Source organism: Mus caroli, unplaced genomic scaffold (genome assembly GCF_978045245.1).
Source record: "Mus caroli unplaced genomic scaffold, Mus_caroli_1 scaffold_14, whole genome shotgun sequence".
In the NCBI taxonomy this organism is placed as follows: Eukaryota; Metazoa; Chordata; class Mammalia; order Rodentia; family Muridae; genus Mus; species Mus caroli.
This window is the reverse complement of record NW_028227269.1, coordinates 42,570,731-42,594,320: the sequence shown is the minus strand read 5'-3', so window position 1 is coordinate 42,594,320 and position 23,590 is coordinate 42,570,731. Positions and strand designations below refer to the sequence as shown.

Here is a 23,590-nt window from a genome sequence, read left to right as displayed (position 1 = left end):
ATTATTATTTAGAGGAAAGGTGACAATTTTTTCCAACTACCTAGATTTTCATTTCTGACTAATCTAAATAGAATTTTCTTCTTGGTCCTCAATATTTCTTGGATTTGGAATCAGTTCTCAAATATAAGAGACCCCTTAATAATTCAGCTATCATGACTATTCCTAGCATACTAAAGCTGAAAACTACCCAGATCTATTAACACTACAACACAAACAATACATTTTGACCACCATACTAAATAAAAGGAGAACAAATCATTTACAACTACCTGCCACACTGATAAATCCTATCAATGTGCTGATGGAAAGAAAGCAATCACACATGGAGCTCAAGTTATCCTCTTTTGCACACTAAGACTGAGAGGTAGAAGAAAGACTTCTAGGCACTGCTGATGTTCTGTTTGCTTCTGTGCCAAGTCTGTGAACTTCCATTGACACAAAAGTACCTATGTTATTCTTGCATAAGATGCTGTTAAATCATTCTTTATATCATATGCTATGTCTGAATGCTAGACTCTTGTAAAGTTTATGTTGGAACTTAGTTCCTAGTACAATATTAAAAAGGAAGGTCTTTGGGGAAGTGCTTAGGATATAATACCTCTGCCTCACATATGAGTTTAGAGACCTTGAAAGTTTAGCTGAAATGAGCTGCTATGCTGTTTCTTCTGCTGTGTGACTGAGTTACAAGCTGCAGCATACACCCATCAAACCTTCACCAGACACCAGACGTGCCAGCAATTTCCCTGTGCCTCGCAATATGCACATTATGTGGAACGGACTGCTGTTAGGTACAACCTATTCAGTGTGAGGTATTTTGTTACAGCAACTCGGAGAACTAAAACAGTAATTATATTTTAGATCTCTCCTTTCTAGGTATCCCTGACATGAACATTATCCTCAAAAGCACACATGTATTTCACAAACATATCTCCAAAAATATATCAATATATGAAAGATAAATCTTAAATTTTAGGAATATGAAATATTTAAGCTCTGAATGTATGTGTTATACAATGTAAAACTACTGAAGGGTACATTTCAAAGAAATACTTTTCAACAAGACATATATCAAATGGTAGAGAAAGTATGAATTAACAATTTTCTGAGTGGTAGGTTAAAAAAAAGCACTAACTGGGTTTTAATAAACGGTAACAATATCATTATGGTATTTCCAAATTAGGGGATAACATGTGAAATGTTGGGCCCCATTTTGGCCCTAGTTTGGGCCTTGAGGACAAACCCAAGCCTGGCCTTGTGGGAACACCTAAGCCTGGCTTGAGTTTTGAGACCTGTCTCATTCCCTTCCTAGCCGGGTGACTCAGTAAGACTAGTTTGGCCCTGCCTCTGCCCTGCCGCTGCTGATGTAGAACTCTGCCTTTGGCCCTGTCACTCCATACCCTCGGTCACCCTTCTCCACTTCCTACGTCATCTTACCCCACCAACAATCCCCCTTCCTATGTTCCCAACTTATATAAGTGAGGGGCTGATGCCGTAAAGTTGAGTTCCTGCTTCAACAAGACTCCCGGCTTGGTGTGTTTCTTTTGGGCCATGGGCACTTGCCAGATGCTCAGCCTCGGAGAGACCCTGGCGGGCCGGCAAAATGTAAAAGCAATGGCTTTCCACATTATGTTTCCGTCCTTTGCTTTTAGACAGAAAATAAATAGCCTAGGCTGGTCTCACATTTATGATCCAAATACTGGGATTAAAGGTGTTTGACCACATCTGGCTATTTCCTATCTTGAAAAATAATTACACAGTAAAACAGCTGCACTGCAATTAAGAATTTGACGATTTTGAGGCAATGGAACTGACATACTTAAACTTATGCTCCACTTCAAAGCATAAATATTCATGCTCATAGCAGAATTTATGTCACAGCACAAAAGGAACTCATTACCTAATGTGTATCATAAAATGAGACAATTCCTGAATATATATTGTATGATTTAAAAGAACAAAAAATTTTAAATAAAAAAGGCTTTGCATTCCCCACTTTACTAGGCTTATTTAAAATTTTTTTTTCAGGACAAATATTAAGTAAATTAGAAATTACCTTGATAGCCACTCCTTTTCCTTCAGGAAATTCTAAAAGATGAAAAGTCAGTTCTTCAACCCTAGTAATACAGAGCTTTGGGTCGGCTGTTCTTCTTAAGGCCTGAACTAAGGCTCGAGTTCTGTTATCAATACTCACTCTTGCAATAATCTGTAAGGTCATATGAAAAATGATTAGAAGATGGGAGTTACTCTACAAATGGTTAACATTTCTTAAGCCCACACTGAAAGACAACTTGCCTTTTCTTGCTGAAGTAGCACGCGCTTTTTCTCCTCTGCCTTCTTGTCTTTGCTAACAGCCTGCTCTGTTTTAGCAGGCACTTCCTGTTCTTCAGGCAGACTCTTGGGGTCAGACTTTAATTTGGGTACAAGTCCACCAATGTAACCACCGACTAAGGCTTGTACGCCTTCAGTGGGACGAGAAAGGAAGTTAGCAATACTTTGTTTTGCAGACACTGGGTGAGCCTCAGGCATCTGGGTTGGGCTGGAAAGTTTGTCTTTAACATCTAGGGGGGATTCCAAGTCTGGCCTGTCTGCCACGGTGTCAGGGCCTGGAGAACTGGATTTCCTTTCTTCAAGGTCTGGCTTGTCCTGAAGCTGTTTATCTTCCTTTGTTTGAGGCATTTTTTCCTTGCTTTTGAAATAGGAATTAATATGACTCGCTAAAACGGAGAATGACTCTCCAAATCTGGTGGTTATACCGTATGTGTAATGGAAAAGGCTAGGTTTACCTGAATCTTCTTCTTTATCTGCAAAGTAACTTTTCTGTTCTGCAAAAGAATTCTTTCCTGCTGATTTATCACTATAGTTTTTCAGAGACTCGATGGCTTGCTTAACATTTTTTTGTTTTAACCATCCCTTATCTGATACTTTTCTTAATATTCGAGAACTTGGCTTAAATTGAGCTAACCGTGTAACCATTTCATTTTGACTGCCAAAAATAGCCTTTGAAACTGAATTCAAAGTACTTTTAATACGGGACATATGAATGCTCACTTTTGTAAGTCCCTTGGGAGCAGAAGTGCTAAGTCTCACAATTCCAATGTGAAAGCCATGGTTGCTTGGAGAGCGCCAGTGTTTGCTGCAATGTGCTTCACTTCTATTCCATTTACAGCTTTTCTTACTTGTGTGAAACTCTCTCTGCACACTGACATGGTTCATGCACCAATACTGTTTAGAACACACAAAAGGCAACTGTTTGCTTCTCTGTTTCCCACGAAGACTTCTTGCATTATTAAGGAAGTAAATATATATATCTAGAGTCAAATTAATAGACATAACTTAAAAATCATTTATTTTCTATGTGACATTCTCTCATTCCACTCCTGAATGCTTCATTTAGGAAATTCCATAATTCATGGTCTTACCTGAAATAGTTAAAAAAAAAAAAAGATTAATTAGCATTCAAGTTAAAAATCAAAGTTGAATTAATACATATGACTTTGTACCACAGCAATAAACCATCTCAAAGAAAGATGGAATAAATCTAGAGAGATGGTTCAGCAGTAAAGAGAGCACTTCTTGCTCTTGTTAGAAGACTAGGTTCAGCTCCCAGTTCCAGGGGGTCATATACCCTTTCCAAGTCTCCAAGGGCACTGCACAAATATGGTACACAGATATATATGCAAGGAAAACACTCAAACACATAAAAAAATCAATACATGAAAATTTTAAAAGATGCACTACTGTATCTCCAAAATGCTGATGAGATTTCATTTTTAAAGTAAGGAGAAATAATTAAGCGTTCACTGCAGATGTCAGTGAGAAGCTGGGAAGTAGGATGTTTAGGAGAAGAATTCAGAGACATCTACTAGGTTTTTCTAATTATACAGTTTCTCTTTTTATTATTCAATTGTTCACTAGTTTAAGACATCAGATTTTTAGTACTCTGAAGGCAAGGGTCAGGCCTTTATTTAATCTGTTGTGTATCTTTATAGACTGCTCAATCCACAGTGAACATGGTATGACGTGTTGGGGCTATACACAGGTTACTAAAGACCTTCCAGCTTAAAGCAAGAAATGGCCATGTCAAGAGTACCTCCCATAATCTAGTAATAACTGCTCATTAAAGAGGCTTCCTAAGATTCCCTATCTAGTAAATGGCTCATCAAATCAAGGTAATGGGTGGTGAAAACCCAATGGCTAATGTGATTGCTGTGCAAACATTAAGACCCAAGTTATACATGTAAGCTAACCACCCCCATGGAGGTGGGGCAGAAATGGGAGAAATCCAGGTGCTCACTGACCCCTGTCTACCCAGTGCTAAGCCACTGGTTAGGTGAGAGACCTGTTTCAAAAAACAACAGTGACAAAAGAAGACATTCGAATGTTGACTTTTAGCCTATACACACATACACACCAGATTAGATTGTGTGTGGCAGCTTGCATGTGGTTCATCACTATAATATAGAAAAACATATAGAAGTAGGAATAACCTCAAATAAACAAGAAATATAAACCAAGCCATTCATTGAAAAATAAAACAGTACATTCATAAGAAATATTTATAAGTCAAGAAAGATCAATTAAAACATATTTTGACCAGGTTTGGTGGCACATGCCTGCAATCTCAATTCTCAGAAGGCTTAGGCAGGAAGATCACAAATTCAAGACTAGTATGAACTTCATGGTTATAGGCAGCCTGGAATACAGGGTGAGACCCACTGAACAACAACAACAAAAAATCCTATGTAGGTATTTTATCCTTTTAACTATTAAAAATGTGGGCTACAGAAATACCTCAAACATATCTCACAAAGTATATGCAAGGACCAAGAATTAATTTCTACTACTAAGCATAGGTGGTAGTAACTGGGAAAAGTGTGAGTGCTATCCACTGTTACTGATTGGTTAGGAAATTAATGCATTTGCTCCTTTGAATAACTGAGGGATCCAGCAAATTACTGCTTTCTCCTGGGAGGAAGAGAATGAGTAAAGTGGTGCAGGTTAGAAAGGAGACTTACTATTGTGACCAATGATGGCAAGCTGGGCCTGGAACATTAGTATATTCATTAGAAAATATGAAGACATTTTATATTACTAGTTTGCCAGCCTAATCAGAGAAGCTTCTCTTTGCCATGAGCAGTGCAGAGAACAGTTCAATGAACAAAGGTACTGAGAATGTGACAGCTTGAGTCAACAAGACTTTTGTTCTACTTATAGTCTTAGGGATCATCACAGAGAGCAAGAAAGTGTTTTGTTCCTAACAGTAGGGAAAAGGACTGGAGAATGCTGCCTTTTGTACAGAGTGCAGCCAACAGTCACGACCTGACTGACAAGATTACATTTATCAATAGTCAATCACAGACAAGGGAGGGATTTACAACCCTGCTGAACTACTGGCTACTTATGGATTGGAGGGAAGCAGGTTATTTTATTTTTTTTTAACTTTTAAAAAAAATTGTAATTTGTAATTTTAATTAATTTGTAATTCATTTTTTTACACTCCATATTCCATTCCACGGCCCTCCCTTCCCACCCTCTAACTGCTCTACATTCCATGCCTCCTCCCCACCACATCCCATCTCCTCATGGATGCCCCCACCCTCCACCCCTTCTGACCTCTAAACTCCCTGGGGCTGCAAGTCTCTTGAGGGTTAGGTGCGTCATCTCTGAACACAGACCTGGAAGTCCTCTACTGTATGAGTGTTGGGGGCCTCATATCAGCTGGTGTATGCAGTCTGTTTGGTGGTCCAGTGTTTGAAAGATCTTGGGGGTCCAGATTAATTAAGACTGCTGGTCCTCAGCAGGGTGTGGTGGAGCATGCCTTTAATCCCAGCATTCGGGAGACAGAGGCAGGCGGATCTCTGAGTTTGAGGCCAGCCTGGTCTACAGAGTGAGTTCCAGGACAGCCAGGGCTACACAGAGAAACCTTGTTTCCAAAAACAAAAACAAAACAAAACAAAAAAAAGACTGCTGGTCCTCCTATAGGATCACCCTTCTCCTTAGCTTCTTTCAGCCTTCCCTAATTCAACAGGGGTCAGCTGCTTCTGTCCATTGGTTGGGTACAAATATCTGCATCTGACTCTTTCAGCTGCTTATTTGGTCTTTCGGAGGGTGGGAAGCAGTTCTCATCATCAGTTGTGTACATACTGAGAAGCCCATCAGGTTTCAATGACAGGTCTAAATCCACGAACTTACTAGGTTTCTCTAAAGCGGTGTGTGTATGTGAGAAAGAAATTTATGTGTACGAGTGGTATAACAAGAATGGGAGGCAGTTTAGGGAGAGAGTGGGTAGTACAATAATCAGAATATACTTTATACACAAATGACATTGTCAAAAATACAAATAATAAGTTATTTTTAAAAACCCCGAATGGGGCTGGTGAGATGGCTCAGTGGGTAAGAGCACCTGACTGCTCTTCCAAAGGTCCAGAGTTCAAATCCCAGCAACCACATGGTGGCTAACAACCATCCGTAACGAGATCTGGCGCCCTCTTCTGGAGTGTCTGAAGACAGCTACAGTGTACTTACATTAAATAAATAAATCTTAAAAAAAAAAACCCCACACTAAGAAACTGGGACTGAAACTCGGGTGATAAAATAATTGCCTAAAGTCCCAAGTTCAATCCCTAGCACTGTAAAAACTGGACACAACAGTGCATATTTGTAACCCCAGTCCTCAGGAGATGAAAGCATGAAGATCAGAAATTTTAAGTCATCCTTAGCTACACAAGGAGTTCAGGGGAAACAGAACTACATAAAACCAAGTCTCTAAAACAGAGGTTTCCCCACCTGTGGGTAATGACCACCAAAAGACCACTGCAAAACATAGATATTTACGTTATAATTCCTAACAGTTGCAAAATTACAGTTATGAAGTGGCAACAAAATAATTTTATGGAGACTGGAGAAGTGGTCAAGGACAGACATTAGCTGTTCTTCCAGAGGACCCAGGTTCAATTCCCAGCACCTTCATGGCAGCATATTACTACCTGTAACTCCAGTTTCAATTTCAAATCTGACACATTTTCAATTATTAGTGGAACCTCAAAGAAGGTGGAAGGATCAATCCATATAAGCAAATGAAAATGAAAACTCAATTTACCATAACATATAGAATACAGCATAGTCAGTTTAAAGAGTTAAGTACATACCTATGAATGCCCACATTCAGAAATCAGAACAATAACAAATAACTCAGTAATATACCTCAAGATCTTAGAAAAACAAGATGCCAACATCAAAATTACTGGGAAAAATATTAAGAGCAGAACTGAAATCAACAAAATAGCAACAAAAAGAACAAAAAGGATCAATGAAATAAGAATTGATTCATTGAAAAGAAAACAGAGCTGATAAGGACTCAGTCAAAGTAACCAACAGACAAAGAATGAGGGTTACTAAAACCAGAGGCAAAAAATACTTCCCATGTAATAACCCTATTACAACAGACCCCACTAAAATCCAGAAGATTATAAAGTATTATTTTAAAAAATCATATTGTAGAAGTGGGAGTGGGTGGGTAGGGAGGTGGGGGGGGAGAGGGTATGGGGGACTTTTGGAATAGCATTTGAAATGTATATGAAGAAAATACCTAATTAAAAAATCATATTGCAATCAATAAGAAAATCTAAAAGAAATGGATAAATTTCTAGATGGCTTACAAAAACTGAATCAAGAGAATACCAGGAAAAAAAAAAAGAAGAATAAGAAAAACCTAAACAGGTCAATAAAAAACAATGAGACTAAATAAAGCTGGATTAAAATTTTTCCCAAACAAGAAAAGCTCAGGACTGGACAGGTTCATGGTCAAATCTACCATAGCAACACAAGCTCCATCAAAACAGCATATAAAATAGAGAAGGAAGAAACTTCCAAAATCATTCTACAAAGCCAGTAGTAACTTGATACCACAACCAAACCTGGACAGAACAAAAAGTAAAACTATAGACCAATATTCTTGGCAAATATAGATGCAAAAAACTTTAGTAAAATACCCATGAAGCAACTTAAGCAATACATTAAACAGATCATAAATCAGATCATGCTGGCTTCACTTCAGGATGCAAGGATGGCTCAACATAGACAAATCAGTAAGTGTAATATAGCATAAAAATAAACTCTGGAACAATTCACGTTACCACCACACACACACAAGTCAGCCTTTGACAAAATTCAATGTCCTTTCATGAGAAAAGTCTTGACGTAATAACTATGGAAGGATTAAACCTCAGTACAATAAAGTTTACACAACACAATGTATAGCCAACATCATATTGAATAGGGAACACTGAAAGCATCCCTCTAGAATTTGCAATCAGAGGAGGAGATCTACCCTTGCCTCTCTTATTCAGTGTGTTATCTTAAATCTTAGCACAATGATGTAAATATAAGAAATGGGAGAATGAAAAGTCAAATTACCATTTTTTTTGTATATGACATGATCTTATACTTAGATTACCTTAAAATCACCACCAGAAAACTCTTAGATCTGATCAGATAAATTCAACAAAGTACTGGAATACCAAATGATCCTACAAAAACCAAGAGCTTGCCTGCCTCCACTCTCCTTCTCCTTACCTTCCTCTATTCTTCAGTCTTCCACCCGACCTTTCTCTCAATACTGGATATTGAACCTAGAGTTTCTTGCATATTAAGCAAGCTCTTTACCACTGAGATTTATGTCCAAGCTGCTTTTTATTTTATTTTGATAGGTTCTTATTAAATGCTACAGGGTGACCTTGAACCCACTCTGTAGTAATGCTAAGCTTAGGCTTCTAAGTCTCTCAGCTTCCTTGATAAGTTTATAAACTTTTATCACTAATTAGTAGCTTTTCTATGCACCAATAATGAACCTGCTAAGAAAAAAAAGGAAATTAATTCCATTCACAATAGCCATCAACTACAAATAAAATACCTAGAAGTAAACCAATGCATATAATAGACCTCTACCATGAAAAAGATAAAATACTGAAGGAGAAAAAAAGAAATTAAAATACTGTTAAGGTAGGACCTCCCATAGTCATAAAGTAGGAGAATCAATAACTAAAATGTCCATATTACTAAAAGCCATATATATATTCAATGCATCCCCACCAATGATATTTGTTATGGAAGTAGAAAAATAATCCTAAAATTCAAAATAGTAATCGTGGGCCAAATTAATTCTGGGCAAAGGAACAATACTGGAGACATAACAGTATTTGATTCTAAGATGGACTCTAGAGCTGTAACAAAAACATAGTATTAGCATAAAACAGACATAATAGATGGAACAGGACAGAGGGTCAAGAAATAAACTCTGATTCTTGAGTAAGGGGCCAAAAATACATGTTGAAAGACAACCTCTGTAGCAAACAGTGCTAGGAAAAGGGGATATTAGGGCCAATGAAATGGCTCAGTGAGCAAAGGCACTTGCTACCAACCATAATAACAGGAGTTCAATACCCTGGACTCACATGGTAGAAGGGAAGAATGAACTCCAACTAAGTCTCTGTTGACTACTACATGTATACCAACCTCCCACACAAACAAGTACGTAAGTAAATGTACTCTAAAGTCTGCTTGTACATATATGGAAACTTGTGGCGCTAGAGATGACTCAGCAGTTTGAGCAATGGTTGTTTCTCAAGAGGACCCAGGTTCAATTCCCAGTACCCACATGGCAGCTCACAGCTGTCTGTACCCCAGTTTCAGGGTTTAGCATCCTCACACAGACATACATGCAGACAAAACATCCATGCCCATAAAAAAAAAAATTCTTAAAAAAAAAAAAAAAAAGAAACCTGAAACATAAAAACTCAAAATAGAATCGTAGAATCAAAGACCTTAACGTAATGAAAACTGGAAATCACTGAAAGAAAATATAGGTAGTCTCTTCAAAAACCAGAGTTAGAAGCTGCCTTCCCTTTCCATGTTTTTCTGTTCTGCTTTTATTATGTACAATACCCAAGTTACGGAAAACAGCCCAGGTACAACGTAGTATACAGACACACAATGGAGTATTATTCATCCATAAAGCAAAACAGAATAAGGTCATCTGATGGAAATACATGGAACTGGTTGATGCCATGTTAGGCAAAATAATCCAGTCTCAGAAAAGTATCACAGGTTTTCTCTCATGCTCAAATCTGGGTGGTGAGAGTACCGTGCCATCAAAGTAAAAGGGAAACTATTACAGAAAAGACAGGGCATCAGGACAAGGGGGTTAGGGGAAGAGAGAGGATCCTAAGACAAGAGCCATGGGGAGGGGGGTGGTGAAGGCTTATATAAACACATAAGAATGTCACAATAAAAATCCCAACTTTACATGATTAATATAGACTAAAAAAAATGGGCTCAATGCTCATTTACCGGTTAAGTGAATAGTGAGGATACCAGGGAAAGGAGGAAAGAACTAGAGTTACTCTGTTATTGAATGTTACTCATGTTACCACACGGTGTTATTTCAAACTGAATTTGGATTAGCTATTGTATATTGCAAACTCTAAGAGCAACTATAATTGTTTTTCCCTTAACATATGGCTGAGGGTTGGTGAGATGGCTGAGTAGATAAAAGCACTTGCTGCCAAGCCTGATAACCTGAGTCTGAGTCCTCAGAACCTACGTGGTGGAAGGAGAGAACTGACTCACAAAGTTGTCCTCTGACCTCCATGTGCTATTGCATGCACACACACACACAATAAATAAATGTAGTCTATGATAAAATGCTAGGAAAGAAAAACAATGGAATTATCCCAAATGCTTGGTTAAAACAGTAAAACTGTGCCAGGCAAGGTGGCCCACACCTTTAATCCCAGCACTCGGGAGGCAGAGGCAGATTTCTGAGTTTGAGGCCAGCCTGGTCTACAAAGTTCCAGGATAGCCTGGGCTATACAGAGAAGCCCTGTCTTGAAAAAGAAAGAAAAGAAAAAAAACAAACAAAAAAGCAAAAACAGTAAAACTACTGAGCATAGTGGCATATATTTGTAATCACAACGTGTAAAAAGATGGGAGGAGAAGATAAGTTTCAGACCAGCCTGGGCTACAGGGCAAGACCCTGTGTATCTCATACACCCATGCATGCATGCACACACGATTAAAACTGCAAATTAAAAAGAAACTCACATGTAAAGATGAGGAGAGAATTCTAAGTAATGTTCATACATACACACACACTGTACTGGCTTCTTCTGTGTGTTGGCACAGGCTGGAGTTATCACAGAGAAAGGAGCTTCAGCTGGGGAAATACCTCCCTGAGATCCAGCTGTGGGACATTTTTTTAGCTGGTGATTATGGCCCATTGTGGGTGGTGCCATCCCTGGGCTGGTAGGCTTGGGTTCTGTAAGAGAGCAAGCTGAGCAAGCCAGGGGAAGCAAGCCAGTAACATCCTCCATGGCCTTGCTTGCATCAGCTCCTGCTTCTTGACCTGTTTGAGTTCCAGTCCTGACCTTCTTTGGTAATGAACAGCAATGTAAAAGTGTAAGCCGAATAAACCCTTTTCTTCCCCAACTTGCTTCTTGGTCATGATGTTTTGTGCAGGAATAGAAACCCTGACTAAGTCACACACACACACACACACACACTCAAAAAGCATACAACAAGCAGTTTTACTCGGGATGTAGCTTATATAAGGGAGCAGCAGAGAATTATTCTGAGAAAATCAAAACAGTTTTGCAAACTCTATGCAAAGGGAGGAAAAGTCTGAACTAAAATCATATTTTAATACATTCACCTGTATAGAGGAAGGACACAAAGGACACAAGCCTGCCTGCCTGCCTGCCTTCTAGGCCCGCTCTTCTGAGTTTCTCAGGACTTGCAGGGAATGTAATTATGTGTAGTTAGCATAAAACTGGCAACTTTCACCACACCTGATAAAGTACATGTAGATAAGAAGTCATGCGGTGGACTGGGAATGTAGTTCTACTGGCAGAATACTTACTGACCTAGCAAGCAGAAAGCCCTGGGTTCCATCTCCATAAACCAGCATGAACAGAAGCCATGCTTAAGACCAGTATCTACTGTCTAATTACCATCACAGCACTGCTGACCTATGCAAACAAATTCTAGTAGGAGCTAGTTAATTATGTGGAATTCCAGAAGAGACAACTAAAACTCCAAGGCAAAGTCACCAATGTTAGGCAATGGACAACCACCACTGAACATTAACTCAGAAAGATTACAAAACAAGCCATGTAATGAACTATCACCTAAAGAGAAGATCTGCACAAACAGCCAATAGGAAAATGTGCAAGCAAGCTTTAGAAATAGCACAAAATGAAGGAAGGCCAGGCGGTGGTGGCGTACGCCTTTGGTCCCAGCACTTGGGAGGCAGAGGCAGGCAATTTCTGAATTCGAGGCCAGCCTGGTCTACAAAGTGAGTTCCAGGACAGCCAAGACTATACAGAGAAACCCTGTCTCAAAAAACAAACAAACAAAACAAAACAAAAACAAACAAACAAAAAAACCCAAAAAGCTAAAATGTCCAAAGTTAACAGGAAGAATGAAAATACTAGAGGCAAAAAGAAAAACTAAGAATAAAGAGTAAAGAAGACTTCTAAACTGTTAAACATAATACTCCTGACTACACACTCGCTCTGAAACATACCTATAACCTACTGGTAAGGATTAAGAGAAGTTTGGGAATGATGATATCCTAAATAGTGGGGGGAAAAAAGCCTTCCGGCCAGGCAGTAATAACACATGCCTTTAATTCCAGCACTTGGGAGAGGCAGGTGGATTTCTGAGTTCAAGGCCAGCCTGGTCTACAGAGGAAGTTCCAGGACAGCCAGAGCTAACAGAGAAACCCTGTCTCGAAAAATCAAACACAAAAAAACAAACAAACAAAAACCAAAAACAAAAAATAAAAGCCTTCTATGGCAGATTTAAGGGAAACACCTTGCACGGGATAAAAAAGGGAACTAAACTGTAACCTTACTCAACTTCAGACAGTCTAGACAAATTAGCAAAAAGATACATATTAATTAACTAGTGATCACAATAGTGCCATGAATTAAAGTAGTCAAGGAAGGGCACAATTAGATGGGACAATCAGAAGAACTGAAACTTTGGCATTCTAGTGGCTCTTTGAGAGAAGTGAGGAAATGAAGTCTTTCGAGAACCTTAAGAAAATTCTAGGCAGAAGAAAAAGCAAGCAAAACTTTGGTGATAGAATGAGCAAAAACTGAAGCCGGTTGAAAGCATAGAAGATTCACTATGATCAGTCCAAGACTAAGGAAGAAAAGAAAGCAATGCAAGTCTAGACTATGCTTATACAGTCTGCATTAGTTCTTTCCAAAAAGACACAATCATCTAAGGCCAGAGATCTTACTCAGCGGGTAAAAGCAATTGCCATGCAACCTGGTCGGGTTCAATCCCAGAAACTCATAGTGGAAAGAACTAATCCCTGAGACATCTTCACACCCACATTCATTCATTCATTCATTCACACACACACACACACACATTCTCTCTCTCTCTCTCTCTCTCTCTCTCACACACACACACACACACACACACACACACATACTAAACATAAAATGTGTTTAAAAGTTTTAAAAAAATAATCAATTACATATTCCTATCAATTTGGCATCAATAAACAGAATATAAAGCCCCCAAAATGGAAAACACTACAGAAAAACAATTTTGTAAACAAAATGAGAGATTCTAATTATAGCTACCAGAAACCACAACTATCAAGCAACAATTACTTAACACAGAAATGAGCAAAAAGCTTTACTGCTACTAAACAAATGTCAGGTACCCAAGGAGCTGAAGGGGTCTGTAATCCTATAGGTGGAATAACAATATGAACTAACCAGTACCCCCAGAGCTCGTGTCTCTAACTGCATATGTAGCAGAAGATGGCCTAGTCGGCCATCACTGGGAAGACAGACCTCTTGGTATTGCAAACTTTATATGCCCCAGTACAGGGTAACGCCAGAGCCAAGAAGTGGAAGTGGGTGGGTAGGGGAGCAGGGAGGAGGGAGGGTATAGGGAACTTTCAGGATAGCATTTGAAATGTATTTAAAGAAAATATCTAATAAAAAATAAATTAATTAATTAAAAATAAAGCAGTCCTCAATATTTGGTACATAAATGTCATGAAGTCCAGGTTATCTTGTATCTGCAAGGAACTTATCAGCATTTAGAAATGTCCTGGATATCATGTATCCACATTGGAATTAGTCTGGCATATCATGTATCAACATGGAAAGCAATTTTTCCTATTATTTTCCTGGATAAGAAGCTGTTGTGTCTTGATGTGCAATGATGGGGTGATACCCAAAGGGTCTCCTCCCCTCTCAGAAAAGAAGGGGAGAGGAAGGTGGGAGAAGAGACTTGTGAGGGAGGACCAGGAGGAAGGGGTGCAGTGTCCAGGATGTAAAATGGATACATAAATCAATTAACAAAAAGAAAGGAAGGAAGGAAGGAAGAAAGAAAGAAAGAAAGAAAGAAAGCAAGCAAGCAAGCGAGCACTGAAGGGCCAGCAAGATAGCTCAACTGGTAAAGGTGCTTACTATCAAACCTGATGACCTGAGTTCAATCCCTAGTACCTACTGGATGGAAGGAGAAAACAAATTCCAAGTTGTCCACTGACCTCTACACATGCACCTTGGCTTGTGCACTCCCACACACATACAAATCAATAATAATAATAATAATAGTAATAGTAATAATATCTAAAAAAGAAAGAAAAGAAAAAGAAAGTGCACTGAAAATGTTTTGAGGGGAAAGTCAACCACAACGAAAGTTACAGCACAAGTAGGAAAAAGAACGAAAAGGTGAAGAGTGCTGTGACCTGGGGATAGAGCTAGAAGGAGTAGAGCTATGTATCAGCACAGTGCAGGTGTAAGCAGAAAGGGAGACTTAGTTCTACTCTAGGGCAAGGAATGGAATTTTAACTCACAGACATTGAGAGATGAAGGGAAATGCTAGGTGTAGGCCCAGTTACGAAGAGAACGAATATACAGAGTATGTCATTCGACAACTGCAATAATGCAGCCAAATAGGCCACAAGGGTCTGAATACAGTAACAGTGCAGGAACGCAGAAGTGGGCTCTACTGTGAAGCACATTTTGAAGAGAGTTACAAAAGAAAGTGATAGTTTAGTGGATAAGTTTAGTGGATAAGATAGTTTAGTGGATAAGAAGTTTAGTGGATAAGAAGCCTGGAGCTTGGATCCCAGAGCCCAGATTAGGCTCCTTTCAGCTGCCAACTCACAACTGTCTGCACTTCCCAGGAGATGGGACATCTTCTTTTTGTTTCTGCAGGCACTTGCACTCGTGACTTCATTAACTACAAATACACACATACATCTACACATACTAAAGGCAAAAATAAAAAAAAAATTTTTTTTTTTTTTTTAAAACAGGACTTGGTAAGAAGTTGTCAAGAAAACTCTTAAGTTTTCAAATCAGACACAGAGGGAAAATGCCACTTGTGAATATGAAAGACCTGGAAAGGGGACAGTTTAACATAGAAGAAACTATATTTTCTTTCGCATTTACAGAATGCAGTAATGACAGGGCACTGAAATAGAAATACAGAGACTACATTTATGTATGACAAAATGCAACGCAATAACAACTGGACCCTCAAGGCCAAATGAGATGGCCTGCAGTACTTGGATACCCAGGACCTAACAAAAATAAGCTTCTTTCTTTTTTAAAATGCTCAGCTACAAATAAATACACCCTACAATTTCCTTGACATTTCAGGATATTTAATGTATGACTTTGGTTTCAAAAAGTTAAATTTGTTTTGAGGAGAACAATGTGGATAGAACTTTGAGTGGTACCCAAAGTTAGGAACAGGAAGAAAAGCACTCAAGCAAACCAGGAAGCACTGAAGGAAAGGATCCTTTTAAAAGCAAAGGATAGTAAACCGAATAAAATACAAGCGATTGAGAGTGAGTTGGAACTGGAGGTGAAACAAGAGTCTAGCTCTGACCTTTGCACAAACGTTATGTTCCCCAAATGAAGTAACAAATCCCATCTTTACTGGCTGAGAAAAACAACTTCAAGTACAGACTGTTCTTGTATCAATTCTGCATGGGACAGTATGGATGTATTAATATAAACTAGTGCAGCTGACCTTTTCATTAATCTGACATCATTACGAAGAGGGCCACTGTTACCAAGATTTTAAAATGAGATGGAGAAATACAAAACAAGATAGAGAATAGAACAATTTGCAAAAACTATGAATCGAGGTCTTTATATTGGAGATTCATCTAATATGCATACCGAATTTCACAAAATAGCTATATGGAATTTGGTACAACTGACTGCTTCACTAAAACATAAGCTTTTCAATTCAGGCTAATGTACTTTTATAATAATCCTCACTTTTAAAAAACATTCTTCACATTTCCTTCTTGTAATGAACCGCCTTGAGAACCTGAAATATATTTTTGGCAATCAGGAACTCGGTCCATAATACAACTTGGAAATGAAAATGGTAATTTTAAATGTATTCTAGGATAGTCGCTTATGTCACATCTATCTCCTAAGATAATCCCTGAATGTCACTTTTCTTTAAAGTTACTGCTGTAATGGGCGTGAAAACTGGTCATACCACCCCCCGCCCCGCCCCCAGCATCATGACAGAAATGACAGTGACAAGAGGCTCTGCAACCTGCTGACTCATACAGGTTTTTTCCATCTTTTAAAAGGGACCCGCATCTGGTTCTGCTTAAGCAACAGCGCTCTGGGATAGGATCATGTGCGGACGGGAAGAAAAAGCAAATCGCAGAGAAGTAAAAATATCCAGCCACCAAAACACAAGGCACACGCTGCCCAGTCAAGGACGAGGTAGAACAGAGACAACGTCGCGTCTCCAGTGATCTGCCAGAGAACAGCCCATTCAGGACCCAGCGTGCCACTGCAGAGAGAGGCTGGGCGGGACCACCGGCGGGGGCGGGGCGCAACCAACCAAAACACCCGGCGGCCACGGCCGCGGTATCGGGGCAGCGGGGCCAAGCGCCCGCCAGGACCCCGAGGCCTGCGCATCGGGCCTCCGAAACGCCCGCGGGAGAGCCCGGCGAAGCGCCCACGCCGCGGAGGCCACCTGTCACCCCGCCGCCTTCCGGCCACTCACCGGGACGCAGGCAGTAGTCACGGGCGCCGAGGCCGCCACTCGCCTCCCGCCAGCTCTGAGGTCCGCATCGGCCCGCCCGGCCTGCTCGCAGCTGCAGCGCCCAGACCCCAAACACTGGCGTGACCAGCACCACCCACCGCTACGCCCCTCCCCCAGCGGAAGTGACGCAAGCTCAGTGCTTGTTTTTCTGCCTTCTGCCCTCCCAAGCCTGCGTAATGGGGCGTGGCTGTAGAGAGAGGGTGGGGCGGGGAGTTTGTTGGAGCTGAGTGCTTGGGAGAGCACCGCTTCGGAAAGGGCAAGTGCTACTTTTATGATCAGTTGTGATCAATGGCTTTTAATCTCAGCGCTGTCTCAGAGTAGAGTGCCTGGTTGCTTGCTTGCGGGTTACCAATAGTTCAGAAATAGTTCAGCTGGGCTGAGCGTGCCAGAAGGCTCTGCGCGTGCTGTGTTGCCTAGGTTCCTGGGAACCGCTTTAACCGCAGCCTGGATGTGAACAGCCTGGTTGGACCCTGTGATCCTGCTGTGGTGATACCTCCTCTTTGTTTCTAGAACAGCTACGGGGTCTGTCAACTTAAAAGCTCCTTGTCGTATACCATTCTGTGGAAGTTAGCGTGTACTACCCCTCTGATGGTCCTGTAATCAACACGTTGAAATTTTTGTATACCAGGGAGGCAAACTACAACCCGCCACAGGTCTAGTGCTATCTAGTTATAACTAGACCATCAGATTAGGACCTCAGTGTTCACCTTCAAGAGTAGCAGAGGGCCAGCCCTTAAAATGAAAATGATTGTAAAGCCCTTTAGGAAGGGCATTACATGTGCTGTCAGATTCACTGACAGTTTTTAATTAAGGGGCTTTGGATTACAGAGGTTAAGCATTAGAAAGGTAAAAAATGTAGTTGGCCTATAAACTCGAGGCGAGGGCAGGCTACATAAGGAGACCTTGACATTTCTTTCCCCTAAAAATTAAAGGAAAAAAGAAAAAGAAAAAAAAGAGTAAATGAGCATACTAGGTAGGCATTTGGTTAACACAAGATATTGGGTTGTGTCTACCATACTGTCTGGTAAACCCTAGCAGTGTATTAGCTGTTAAATAGCCTCACAACAGCTCAAATATGTACTCCAAAAATTAAGAAAGGCTTGGAAATAAGTTTAGTTCTTGATTTTTTATTATTAATTTACTAATATTAAAATACCCTGACACTATTGAAATGGTAGAAGGTCAGAACTATTACCATAGTGAGCTGTCAGCTCCAGGTTCTGACACAACAAAGAATAGAGTTTAGGACAGTAGGCAAAGGGGGTGGTCATTGGATGGAAGATTACTAAGAGATGACATCACATCGAAGGTAACAGACATTCTTGCTGAACAGAAGCAGATTCTTGGTGAGAGAAGGTGAGAATGACCAGTTACCAAGAGTGGGGATTCATTTCATATCAGCTTAGATGATTCCTCCTAACACCGGACTTAGATAGGTCCAAGGCAGAGGTCAAAGGATGACAGGTACCTGTGAAAAGTCATAAAAGGAACCTAACTAAATCTTGGTCAAGCAGTTAGTAACTCGCCATACCTTCTCCCTTTGTTTTTAATGTTTAATAACGTAATTCCTTAAGTTAGATAATATACCCAGATTTTCTTCCTATGTTAGAAATTTCCATGCACCTGTCAATTCCTCCTCTATCTCCCTCTCCTTCCCTTGTCAGTAATTTTACCTCTAATCAGAAATAAAGCTTAATGGATCTTCCTTTACCATCTCTTACAATTTCTTCAGCTCTGTGATTTCGCTCTCCTTTTTCATTAGTGTAGAGCTTGCTGTATGTCAGTCTCACATAAACTGGTTCTACAGTCTGTAACTAACCTCTAACCCAGTCTCTTCTGTAGGGAAAGTTATCTTTCAGAATTGCAAAACTGATCATGTGTTTTCCCAGAGCAGAAAGATTGGACCAGGAGCACTTCTTCGGTAAACCACAGGGATGTGACAAGCTTTAACTGTGTGGCTTCTCACCCCTTGCCCAGTATTTTTTACCTTCCAGAAACACCATTATTTTACCGTAAACATTGAGCCTTTTCATAATTAGTGCCTCTGTACATGCTCTTGCCTCAGATTTCCTCCTGTCCTAGCCTTCAGATTTGTACTTAAACCAAGAAACTCTTCCTGCTCCCATAGAGCAAACCATTGTACTTAAACTTGCTTCACCTCTATCCCTCACTGCTCGGGGTTGTGATTTATTCATTTGTCCTGGCATTTTCCCTACAGGCTGGAAGTATAATGCTGTATTTGTGTTCCTGTTTTCTTATCTGACATATTACCTGTCCAATCATTGACTCTACAATTCTATATTATAAAATTTAGGGGAAGAAAAATATTTTATCGTTTAATTTCAACCAAAATAAATAAATTCAGTAGTGTACAAAGTAGATTACCTTGCATATTAACAGCAGAGTAATGCCTTCAGAAAACAGTTAATGCTTGGAATAAAGATAAGTGTAGCAACTGTTTAGCTATTCACCTATGTAAAACAGACATATGCCTGTCATATCACGTACTCAATACTTTCATTCTAAGCAAAGGGTTATTGGTTATTTTATCTTGTTTGGGTATTTCCCTCCTCTAAGTACATAGGCCCTCTTTCTACTAACTCTTAAAGTCTGGCTCATTAGAACTTCCTCAAAGGACAATTTAGACTCTTCATTGTACAAACAAAACTTAATAATTATGACCAAAATTAATAAAGCCACATGCTTCAGGATATTTGCACAAATTATGTAAGAGATATGCCTGAAAATAATTTTAGGGTAGTCACTGTGGTAGGCAGGGAAATGGTGTCCTGAAAAGTGTAGTCTAAGCTCTTGTGAGGTAAGCCTACCAGAGACTACCATGTGAACACTCTTAAAGCCAACAAGAAAGTCTCTATTGCAGTCCAGCAGCTATATGGGGAACTTGCCCAAGTTGTACAGCTCCGTGTCTTAGTATTTTTTTTCTAGCCTTTTATGCACAACAACCCCATATCCTGGTTGGCACATTTCAATTTGCATGAAGCAGAACTACAGAAGTGAAAAAGTATGGTTGGTACAGTTAGGGATTTTTCACTCAGACTTTCCCAGACACATCCCAGAATGTAGACTTAACCTTTGTTCCTATTTTGGCAGATGGGCCAGGTCTTTATTCCTTTTTTGGCAGGCATTGGATTGCTGGGTTTCAAGGCCTGAATGCTGTTTCTAACATGCTATCAGTTGTCCTAAGGTTTGGCCTACTAATGTCCGAGGTCCTGTTACAAGCAGTTCTTGGAGCCTGTGAATATATTATGCTGCATGGCAAGAAAGCCTTGCATATCTCATTAATGTCACAGATTTTAAGAAAGGGGTACGGGATACCTTTAATTATATATGGGAATCCTGTAAGTAATCAGATGTGGATTCAAGAAGAACACTGAGACAGATTGTTAGGAGTAATAGAAGAGTTATTAAATCTATAGACAATATGATTTGGGCTCCTCAATGGAAATGAGGACCCTTGTGGCAGAAGTTGAGGTCTCACATCATTTTGAGTTAAAGGTAGCTTTATAACACAATCCTATAGTCAGGCTTTCTGGTTCCCAGGAAGGAGGCAGGCTGGGGGGGGGGGCAGGATGCATGGCCATTTATACTACATTTGATGTGGATTTATTCCCCCGGGTGAGAGATATTGACACCTATGAGTCTCTTAACTAGAGCTTCACAGAGACTGCCCTAAGTAGTGTTCCTGTGGGTATCTAAGAGGGGAAAGAGCTGCTGCAAGGTACTATGTCTTGAGCAGCAGATAGACTCCTTACATTAAAGTCTTCTAGACCCAGTCTAATCACAGAGCTTATACCTGTAGCAAAGATATAGCAGAGGTCAGATTCAAAATATAAAGAGGAGGGCTGGAGAGATGGCTCAGTGGGTTAAGAGCACTTACAGCTCTTCCAGAGTTCCAGAGTTCAATTCCCAGCAACCACATGGTGGCTCACAACCATCTGTAATAGACTCTGAAGCCCTTTCTTGTGTGTCTGAAACCAATGATAGTGTATTCACATATATAAAAAAATAAATTAATTAAAAAAAATAAAGATATAAGGAGGAGGCTATGAGAAGTTCGATAAGGAACTATGTTTACATAAAAGCAGCCACCTCAAAAGAAATAAAAGATAATATATCCTGGAGCCAAACACTGGTGCCCAGGGCCTTAGAAATTCATTTGTCTCAAATATAATGTTCCATAGTAGTGACAGTTTCATGAAGTTTTTATAATTACAGAACAAAAGAAAGACAAATCAAGGCACCTTTAAAATGTATTGTTGAGAACATCAGGCGGGCAGGTTATCGAAAATCACAAAATCCCTGTCTTAAGTTTCAAATGTTACTTTGCAACAATCTTAACATTTGGGTTGGTAGAAAGTAGTGGTCTGTTTTTTTCTGAAAGTCAAAGATATTTGGTCAAATAGAAAAGTGAGCTGTGTTGAATTGTGGTGGGAATTGCATTGAATCTGTAGAATGCTTTTGGTTGGATGGCCAGTTTTTCTGTACTAATCCTACTGATCCATGCACATGGGAGATCTTTGCATCTTCTGAAGATTTCTTTAGTTTCTTCAAAGATTTGAAGTTCTTGTCATATCAGTTTTTCACTTGCTTGGTTAGAGCAAGTTATTTGGGACTATTGTCAGGGTATTGTTTGTCTAATTTCTTTCTTGGCCCATTTATCATTTGTTATATATGAGGGCTACTGATTTTTTTTTTGAGTTAATTTTGTATACAGACGCTTTACTAAACATGTTTATTAGCTGTAGGAATTCCCTGGTAGAATTTTTGGGGTCACTTTTGTTATACTATCATATCATCCGCTAATCCTGTACAATAAAAGAATTTCTGGAGGTATCACCATCCCTGATTTCAGGCTGTTCTACAGAGCAATAGTAATAAAAACTGGATGGTACTAGCATAAAAACACATAGCTTGATCAATGGAATGGAATCCAAGAACCAGAAGTAAATCCACACACCTATGGACACTTGAGTTTTGACAAACAAGCCAAAACCATACATTAGGCGAGGGGTCAGGGGGTGCATCTTCAGAAAACTGGTGTCGGTCTAACTGGATGTCTGCATGTAGAAGAATGCAAATAGATCCATATCTATCACCCTGCACAAAATTCCAGTACAAGTGGATCAACGACCTCAACATAAAACCAGATACTGTAAATCTCATAGAAAAGAAAGGGCAGAATAGCCTTGAATGCATTGGCACAGGAGAAAACTTTCTGGACAGAACACCAACACATCAACAATTAATAAATGGGACTTCGTGCAACTGAAAAGCTTCCAAAAGGCAAAGGATACAGTCAAAAGGACTCAACAAACCAAATAACCCAATTAAAAAATAGGGTACAGGTCTAAACAAAGAGTTCTCAACATAGGACTCTCTAATGGTCAAGAAGCACTTAAAGAAATGTTTAACATCCTTAGTCATCAGAAAAATGCAAATAAAAATGATGCTGAGACATCTTACATCTGTCAGAATGACTACGATCAACACCTCAAGTGACAGCTCATAGTGGGGAGGATGTCAGCAAGGGGAACATCCCTCCTTTCTGGTGGGAGTGCAAACTTGTACAAGCACTTGGAAACAAGTTTGGTGGTTTTTCAGAAAATTGGGAATCTTTCTCAACAAGCTATACCACTCCTGGGCATATACCCAGGAACTCTGCCATCCCACAAAGACACTTGCTCAACTATATTCATAGCAGCTTTATTCCGAATCACCTGAAACTGGAAACAACCTAGATGTCCTTCAGTCAAAGAATGGACAAAGGAAATGTGGTTCGTTTATACAATGGATTATTACTCAGCTATAAAAACAATGACATTATGAAAATTTCTGGCAAATGGGTGAAACCAGAAAAGATTATCCTGAGTGAGGTCACCCAGACTCAGAAAGACACAGTATGTACTCACTTATAAGTGTAAATTAAGTTATTAATTTCACGATACTCATGTTAAAAACCACGGAGCCAAAGAAGCTAAGTAACAAGGAAGACCCAAGCAGGACAGGGGCATGCTTGAATCTCTCTGAAAAGAGGAACTAGATTAAACATTGAGAGTGGATGGATGGAGGGGGCTGGGTGGAGTAGTAGTGAAGATGGAAATAGGAGGTATGGAGTGGGGGAAGTACAGAGGCAAAGCATGCTGGGAGAGATAACTGGATGGCTGGATGGGTGGGGAGGTGGGGAGAGCAACTCTGGAATGAGCTAGAAACCTAGGACAAGGAATCTAGGAGGGTGCCCCAGTAGCTAAGACTCCTAGCAATGGGGGATATGGAGCTTGAGCCAGCCATCTCCTGCAACCAGGCAAGACTTCCAATGGAGGGACTGGGACACCAACCCAGGAACAAAACTTTAAACCCACAATTTGTCCTGCCTATAAGATGTGTAGGGGTAAAAGATGCAGCAGAGTTTGAGGAAGGGGCAAACCAATGACTGGCCAAGCTTGAGACTATTATG

The 23,590-nt window shown here is 39.9% G+C and overlaps 1 protein-coding gene across 1 annotated transcript in view; it reads right to left on the bottom strand.

Moving 5' to 3' along the window:
* The window catches only part of Pnpla8 (patatin like domain 8, phospholipase A2), a 46,071-nt gene extending 28,841 nt beyond the window's left edge, over positions 1-17,230 (bottom strand). Inside the window, exons 1-3 of the mRNA XM_021179425.3 lie at positions 17,077-17,230; positions 2,293-3,419; positions 2,054-2,203 (exon numbers count right to left, since the gene is read on the bottom strand). Coding sequence (XP_021035084.1) covers positions 2,054-2,203; positions 2,293-3,330 — 1,188 coding nt within the window. The 5' untranslated portion in view covers positions 3,331-3,419; positions 17,077-17,230. The remainder of the gene's footprint in view (positions 1-2,053; positions 2,204-2,292; positions 3,420-17,076) is intronic.
* Positions 17,231-23,590: the final 6,360 nt, after the last annotated feature.